Genomic DNA, 8,699 nt, shown 5'->3' with positions numbered 1-8,699 from the left:
AGGGGGTTCTTCAAATTTAACACAATCAAGTCTGCTTCTGTTTGCCAACTTTGCCATGCAGTCTGCCACACTGTTTCCATGTCTAGCCACGTGTTGAATCCTCACAATCCAATATCCTTTCATCAGCTTCTCAACATGTTTCAGAATTGCTATCCGAGTATTACCAGTTCGCATCATCTTCACCGCATTCATGGTTTCCAGACTGTATGTCTCTATGATAACTTGTCTTTCACCTGATTCCCAAGCACATTCTAATCCTATATACAACCCCCAAATCTCAGCTTCAAGTACCGAATATATACCTATGAATTTGGAGAAACCTATTAACCATTTACCCTCGTTATTCCTGATCACACCTCCACAAGCGGCGAGGCCAGTCTCCTTGTGCCGAGCTCCATCGGAATTTACTTTGATCCACCCCTCCGGAGGGTGCTGCCAACGGGTGTTACCCCTGATCGTGTTTCCCATTAAGTTAGTTGTCGTTGCCCTATTGATTGTTCGACAGACTATTTCCTTCACTGTTTGCTTCGTTCTAACACGGATCGATCATCATCTAAATGGTTCATATCCTCCATTGGATCCGCACATAACGGGCAATTGCTGTCAACAGTGAGATGACGCCTTTTGCTCTCTGCGTTTGTCATCACTCGATCACAACATATAAGCCATATGAACATTTTAATCTCCTGTGGACCCCTGAATTTTGTAATCACATTCCAGATTGTTTCTCTACAACAATTGTTTTGGTTCTCCGGAATTTCATACGCAGACTTCACGGTGAACGGCGATCGTCTCTTGGTCGCCATCCTATTAAATCGTTACCAAATTGTGGGAGGGCCCTTTTCGCAGCGATTCGTAGTATCACATTCATAGGCAGTAATTGTTTAAATTGCTCCCATTTCCAATTTCCTTCTTCATCGATCATATCAGCAATTGTCACCCTCTGCATGCTAATTGCCCCTGCAGCTGTTACATAGTTAATAAGTGGTCCAAATTCATCAAGCCAAGAATCAAACCAAAAATCCACCTCCCGACCATTTCCAATACACCAAGTTATGTGCCTTCTGACATCCGACCAGACACATGCCAACCCCTTGCATAGTTTTGAGCAATTAGAGTTCCGAAGGGCTTCCGGGATACCATCTTCGCATTTATATTTTTCCCTGAGAAATCTTACCCAGAGTTGATCCTTCTTCGCCGAAATGTTGAAAGCTATTTTCATTAAGAATGCGTCGTTTAGTTTTATCAGTTTCTTGAATCCAAATCCACCATTCTTAATCGGCTGGCAAATATTCTCCCATATGACTAGATGGATGCCTCCTTTATCCTCATTACCTCCCCAGATAAATCGTTTGATAAGGGTTTCAATTGTTCTACAGATGCTTCTCGGAATGGCCGTTGATTACATCGTATAAATTGGCAATGCTGCTAGTACGGACTTTGCTAGTGTAGTCTTTAATTCCAGATATGATAATTCGTTCAATAATTTTGGATAAATACATGTATTCTTGTATAAAATATTCCCATAAATACATATATTTTTATATAAAATATTTTATTTCATTTATGTCCCAAGGTAATAATTAAACATAAAATTTGTTTAAATACTTAAATATAACAATAATAATTAAACACTAATGAAATAAAATAAAATTCAAAAGAGAATAAATTTAGATATATAAAAATAAAAATCAGTCGAATCAAAACAAAATTAACATGTTGTTATCTGCTCCGTTGCCATCCCTAATCATAGATGATAAATTTACGAGTTTCCAACAACCAATTGTTTAGTAAGATGCGACACGAAATCCCTTAAGTAAGATCAAGAGTTTGAATCCTGACGTTTGAGATGGATTCATCTGGGTTAGAAAAGTCGCCCTCACCTCTGCAGTACCCGATCCAAATTATCAGATTGATAAATCAAATACCTAAAATTATAAAAAAATCTTAATATTATAGTGAAACAATAGTTGTTAATTACAAAGCTTTTTCAGTTTTCCCCAACATGAACATGCAAGTTAGATCCTTCAATCATTCAAAATCAAAGAAAAACAAATCTAAAAACATATACCAAACCCTACTTTTCGTAACCATATTTCATCCGGCCGTTGCGACGCCTCCAACCCGTAAACACCGTCATCGACACGTCGTGCAGCTCTCGGAAACAATTAAGTTATTAGTCCAAAACCAATTCCACCCATTTATGCCCCGTTTTAGCTTTCTAAACAGCTGGGATTCTATCTATCCAGTCAACACTCTTCCTTCCTTTCTCTACCTGGAGGTCGATGCTTTTCCGGGATTTATCGAAGTATTCCACGCTTCTGCGTGACCTCTCCATCCTATCCATCTGGTCTAACGATATTTTAAGCTTTTCAAGCTTGTCGATGTTGTTAAATTTGTTGTACTCATGAACTTTCAACTTTCCGGGCCTATCAATGCTTTTCCTTGGCTTGTCCCGGGTATCAGTGCTTTTCCTAGGTTTGTCCCGGGTATCAGTGCTTTTCCTTGGTTTGTCCCTACGGTCAATGCTTCTTCTCGGAGCGTCGAAGTATTCTGTACTTTGCCTAGACTGTTCGATACCATCTGTGCTTTTCCGAGAAGCATTTCTTCGAGAAGGTGACTTCTCAACAGTTGAGATGAACTTCTTGAGATGCCTAATATAATCCGGGTAGAGTTCCAAATCACAGTGATTTCCTCCTTTCACCCATAATGGTTCATATTTCTCTTGGCAAAGTTCCCAAAGTTGCTTCCCATGAGAGCAGTCGACAACTCCATCGTTAGTTCCCTAAATTCCGTTACCGGCACGAAATCACCAGAGTTAATGCCAATCCCCCATTGCAGATATTCTTTGCAATTTATAAATACATACAAGAATACGTTCACAAGCGCACAAAATATTGAATTTTGGTTGAATTTTGGAAACTTACATGAATTATCAGCACAGGACACTTTACAGATGAGATTTTATCAATATTCTGCAAAACCATGTAAATCAAGTTAGACACGCAATGAAAAACTAACATGTGCATGCTTCAAACATCGGAATTTATGGGACGGGATCGATGAGAGAGCGGAATACAACCTTGTAGATGTCAAACCAGTAAGAGCGCTTAACCGGATACATGACTCTTAACCCGGATAATATAGGACTATGCAGAACAACAGCTCTTAGGCAAGGTAAACGAGCAGCGAGATCCACCGTAGGACCACTTCCAACAGACTGACCATATAGGATAATATTTTCTTGCCTGGCACCATAATTCTCTTCGAGACACTTGTATGCAGCTTCAATATCCGCATACGTGTGCTGCTCACTTGGCTGAACAAAAGCATATATACGAACATCAGAGAGAGCGTTTCGGACGCATTTAATTCATACACGTACCAAGAGTAGAAGATTCATGCTACAATTACCTTTCCTGATGATTGTCCATAGCCAGAATAGTCATACCTACAAAGATTTTTATACGTTATTCGAAATATTCAAGATGCCGTGCTAATGAGGACAGGCAGGCATTTCATGGAGGCTGAAACACAAGCAGAAATGTAACACGAAAAAGAAAGGCAGACATTCTTCTACTTGCAAATCTATGCTACTCAAACTCATGTGAGTGTCGGATACTGGTATGTTAAAATTTTTCTAAGTTCTCCCATATATTTGGACGATCTTTCGAGAATCATATCTCCATACCCATGTTCGGATATGCATCAAACACGGGTGTAGAGCACTAGTACTTCAAGAAAACATATGAACACAAATAAATCTTTTCGTTTTCATAGAAAACATTTCCTTTCTCTCTGGAAAAAAAATTGTTTGCTCATTTATGACAATTCCAACCACCAAATTCTCCATAACCATATTACAACCACCAGTTTCCACTAAACCCTAGATCTAAAACCGACTCGGATAAATGGTATTGACCCTTAGCTGAGAACTATATTACTCCACTCTTCATTTTTCTCGAAATACTATGTCCGATGCAGAATATGGGAATACAGGAATATAATCCTCTAAAGATGTTCTAATCACATCGAAATCTTGAAATAATTGAACATACTTGTATTGAACACATCCCTGTGTCCGATACTCACACCTGAATTCGAGTAACATAGATCGCGAATATTTTAAGAGCACAATTCTGATGCCTTCTATGCCACTCTACCATTGATCTAATTGATGGAGAAAGGTAAACAGTGACTAATCCTTCAGAAACCATCATACCGCACTATTTTTCCGGTTTCGAATCGATAAGAAGAATCACGGGCGGTAACGGAATAATCCAAGGATACTTAAGGAAACAGATCTGAATTAAGAAATTAACCACGACAAGATTTCAAGCTCCGAATTCAGTTGAAGCATGGTTATGAACAACCTAAACTGGCATTCTTGAAGCTCAAAAAACAAGTAATTTTCCCAACGAGGACCCTCAATCAGATCATAAAGGGAAAAGTAAACCCAAAAAAATAGAATCTTTCACAAAAACCCCTCATCAAATATCAACATCTTAGCCTTACAACTTCATTTTTTTATTCCTTATACAGCCAGAAAAGAAATACTCATTTTCACGCCAAGATCACAAGCTTAAAAACACATTAATGAAATAATAATAATTAAAAATAAGCTCAAATTTGCAGAAAACGAAATGAATCCATACCCCATGAGATTTACTCTTAAATGGATGCTAAGCTCGATGAATAGCTCATACATTTGGCCAATATCAGCTGCGTTCCCATGAGAATAAAGCAAAGTCGACATAGCCATGGGGTGCCTAACGTAAACAGCAACGATTTCGTTACCACGGCGAGTTGGGAGACGCAAAACGTCGACGTTTTCGCGGTGAGGGAAAGGGTCCAGGAGCAAAATCCCAGTTGCTTCGTCCTTAATTAGCTTGTATGAAGGTGGATTGGGAGGAAAGAAGGCGAACTTGGCAGCCATTGATGACGTCACCCCACCCATATTTTCTTCCTCAGTTTGCTCCCGAGATTCGAAAAAATTATTGGGGTTTTGGACTGAACTTGGAATCAAAGCAGGTTGAGAAGAAGACGACGATGAATATTTTTTAACAATTTTTTTCTTCTATTTTCTCTGTTCTTTCCTTTTCAGAGGATGTTCCTTTTGGCGTCCGCTTAAAGGAGAGAAGAGAGAGATACAGGAAGTCATAAAGTCACCGAGACTGTCACATAAGAAATAGAGATCCGTACGACTCACTTTAGCGTGTGTCTGAACTGTGTTTGTCCTTAAATTTATATGGCGGGTTTTTATTGACTTTTTTTTTATAGAGAAAATAATTTCAGTGATCGAAAATATCTTAAATATGATTTTAATCAAATTTTTTTAATTTGTCAAAATGATCAAAAATTCGTAACGCGATCTTAAATTCGTAACGTAAACTCCAATTTCGTAACCAGCTTTCAATTTCGCAACGCGAATATATAAATCGTATTACGATTTGCTAAATTCGCAACACAGAAGTCAAATTCGCAACGCGATAGTCAAATTCGCAACACTGAATTTCAAATTTACAACACAAAAGTTAAATTCGCAACGTGAAACACAATAATAATTTCATAACATTTTCTCTAATAAATAGCCTAAATCTACTTAAAGCTCTAAATTCAATTTCTTTGCAACACATAACATTAGAGTTTTATAAGTTAACTTTTTTAATGACAGTTTTAGTTGAAGATTCATGGGTAAAGGCACATATTGTAAAACATCATGAACATTCTCTCGTAATCCTCCAAAACACAAATCTATCCAAACATGATCAACATTAGATGATTTCATTCTACAAATTGCAAATTAATTTACTAAACAAACGAGCTATAAACTATATCATCACTAACTTAGAGAAAAACATACCTTTATTAAGTTGATAGTTGATAATTTGGGAGAGAAATTATTGAAAATTATATAGAAATAAAATTATGTAAAAAAAATTAGAGATGGGGAAGGATGTCGTTGGATATAGGAACGAATGTCGTCGGAGAGAGTGATAGATAGAGATGAAATGAGTTGCGATTTAGGGATTTAGGTTATAGTTGCTGCTGCTGCGTTGTTATATACCCAAAACATTTGTGTTGCGAAACTAAAACCTGTTGCGAAATTAAATTCGTGTTGCGAATTCGAAAATCTAGTTGCGATTTGAAATTCAGTTGCGAATTTGACTTTTGTGTTACGAATTTGACTATCGCGTTGCGAATTTGACTTATGTGTTACGCTTTACAAATTCGCGTTGCGATTTACAGATTCGCGTTGCGAATTTGAATATCGCGTTGCGAATTTGACTATCGCGTTGCGAATTTAACTTTTGTGTTGCGAATTTGACTATCGCGTTGCGAATTTGACTTCTGTGTTGCGATTTACAAATTCGCTTTGCGATTTACATATTCGCGTTGCGAAATTGGAGTTCGCGTTGCGAATTTGTTGGTCATTTTGACAAATCTAAAAAAATTAATTAAAATCGTATATTATAAGGCATTTTCTGTCACTGTGGTTATTTTCTCTTTTTTATATTGAAATATATATTATTAATTGCACCATACATTCTCAAACTATAACTATCAGTTTAAAGAAGTCCTTAAACTTCTAAACATTCTAAATTAATCCCAAGAAATGACCCTTATTCTTAATTAGTCTCCAATTTTTTAACATTACAAATTCATCCCAAAATATGACCCTCATTCTAAATTAGTCGTCAAACTTTTGAACATTCTAATAAGTTCCCCTTAAATCATTCAAAAGTTTAGGGATAAAATTAGAACATTCAAAAGTTTGAGGATTAATTTAGAATAATGGTTGTAGTTTGAGGATGGATTTGGAATGTCTGAAAGTTTAGAGATTAATTTAGAATAAAATTTTATAGTTTATGGATGAAATTAGAGTGTTTAAAAGTTCAAACGATCATAGTTTGAGAAAATATAATACAATTATCTCATATATATACAGGTAGAGTAATTCCCGGATTGATTCTTTATGGATAAAATCGTGTTTAAAAAAATATTTACTTGCTAAACTTTTTTTAAGAATATTCATGAAAATATTTTAAAATTTTAGTAAATAATATTAAAATTTTATAAAATAAAATTATTTTATCAAATAAAATATTAAATATTAAATGGAAAAACTGAAATTAAGATTAATAGAATAAAAAATTGATCGACTATTAAAAATTTAAAATTCTAAAAACCGTATAGACCTTTAGCTACAGCTGATCATCCCTTGTTTTAATAGCCTGTCTTTTTAGGATAAACTATATGTTTAGTATCTAAATTATTACTTTTGTTATGTTTTGGTACTCAAATTTTATTTTTTAAAATTATATCTAACATTTAGTTTAGGTTTAAATTTAGTACATATCATTAAAAAATTAACATAATTGTTTACAAGATATTTCTTTTATTTTTAATGATGACGTAACATTATTTTATGGTGATACGTCAATATCACCGTTAAGCTTTTAATGGTGAGATACCAAAATAAAACCTAAACTAAAGGTTAGTTATGAATTTTGGAAAAATAAAGTTTGAGTACCAATATAAAATAAAAGTAATAATTTAGGTACTAAATGTGTAGTTTACCTTCTTCTATCAAGTTGCTTATTTTTTTTGGTTTGTAATTTCTCTTCCCTCGTTTAATGAATCATCAATTCAATTTCATAAAGGGAAAAAAAGGCATTTTGATTGTTTTTTTATGGGACTTAAGTGGTTTAATTTGGCAAGAACTGAAAAATAGAGGTCGTGAAACGAGTTAGGCGATATTTATAGAGTCCTTATATGCAATAATAGAAAAATAAAAGGACAAAAGCTGCAAAACCAACCTTTTCAAAATTAAAAAATGATTACACCGTTAACATCCAGGTTGTACCACTTTATTACACGTGGCTCTATGATTTTCTGTTGAAGCAGTTCCAATAACAATGTTTAGATTTGTGAGCGGAGGACCATTTTATTTATTTATCGTTTTAAATTTGATTGCTTTAATTAAGTAGTGTGTGTATATATATATTCTATGATGAATCGAGGGGTGTTGGAGCGATTATAGAGATAAATATTTGATTTAATTAGAATTAATTTTGATTTAATTTAGTTTTATAAAAAATATTTTTTTTTGAAAATTTGGATTTATCTCAATAAAAGTTTTTTTAAAAGATAAAATCAGGAGGAATTTAGATTTGTAGTGATAAATACATGACATGATAATAATAGTATAATTAATATTATATGTATTTAAATATAATTACTATAATATTTATCAATCTATATTTTTTTTAAATTAGGTCTCTATATTTTGAGGATAAGGTCGGGTTGAGTTTAAATTTTTTATTAAAACTTTAAATTCAAGTTTAGTCAAAATTTTTAAATGTGATTATAATTTAAAAATATAAAATAATTTATTAACATGCTTAAAATATATAAATATATTATTTTAAATATCATTATAACTTGAAAATAAACTTAAATATAATATAAATACCATGAATTACGAAATTAAATATCAGTAAACACTTAATTAAATCAGACAACCAAAACTTGGTAAGAAAGATTCATGAAGTTTGATCAAATTATTGGTAGCCTTTATGCCTTTAAAATTAAACCTAACTACTTGCTTTTATTTATTTATTTTTAATCATTGGCATTTATTTTATTGATCGTTTAACTTAGATCATATATTATATACACTTTTAATAAGGATAATT

General features: G+C 33.8%; 1 protein-coding gene across 2 annotated transcripts; it reads right to left on the bottom strand.

Moving 5' to 3' along the window:
* Positions 1-1,938: 1,938 nt before the first annotated feature.
* LOC120191760 (alpha/beta hydrolase domain-containing protein 17B-like) lies at positions 1,939-7,023 on the bottom strand. 2 transcript variants are annotated; one of them, XM_039194681.1, is made up of 6 exons: positions 7,018-7,023; positions 4,656-4,966; positions 3,415-3,451; positions 3,083-3,319; positions 2,928-2,975; positions 1,939-2,785 (listed from the first exon to the last, which is right to left on the bottom strand). In XM_039194681.1, exons 2-6 carry the CDS (start codon positions 4,955-4,957, stop codon positions 2,222-2,224), a joined length of 1,188 nt encoding a protein of 395 aa, XP_039050612.1. In that variant the 5' UTR covers positions 4,958-4,966; positions 7,018-7,023; the 3' UTR covers positions 1,939-2,221. The 2 variants fall into 2 exon arrangements, with proteins under 2 accessions (XP_039050612.1, XP_039050613.1); XM_039194682.1 differs by lacking the exon at positions 7,018-7,023 and adding an exon at positions 5,008-5,131 and having other exon boundaries at positions 4,656-4,962.
* Between the last annotated feature and the right edge of the window lie 1,676 nt (positions 7,024-8,699).

Source organism: Hibiscus syriacus, unplaced genomic scaffold (assembly GCF_006381635.1).
Source record: "Hibiscus syriacus cultivar Baekdansim isolate YM2019G1 unplaced genomic scaffold, ASM638163v2 tig00116971_pilon, whole genome shotgun sequence".
Taxonomy (NCBI): domain Eukaryota; kingdom Viridiplantae; phylum Streptophyta; class Magnoliopsida; order Malvales; family Malvaceae; genus Hibiscus; species Hibiscus syriacus.
This window is presented reverse-complemented; position numbering and strand designations above follow the sequence as displayed.

Bases quoted from the DNA above. Each gene is read 5' to 3' on its own strand.
- LOC120191760 (XM_039194681.1), bottom strand. From the start codon at position 4,957: ATGGGTGGGGTGACGTCATCAATGGCTGCCAAGTTCGCCTTCTTTCCT. The intron at 3,320-3,414 runs GTAATTGTAGCA...GCTTTTGTTCAG, and splicing joins ATGGACAATCATCAGGAAAG to CCAAGTGAGCAGCACACGTA. The intron at 2,976-3,082 runs GTTGTATTCCGC...ATGGTTTTGCAG, and splicing joins ACTGGTTTGACATCTACAAG to AATATTGATAAAATCTCATC.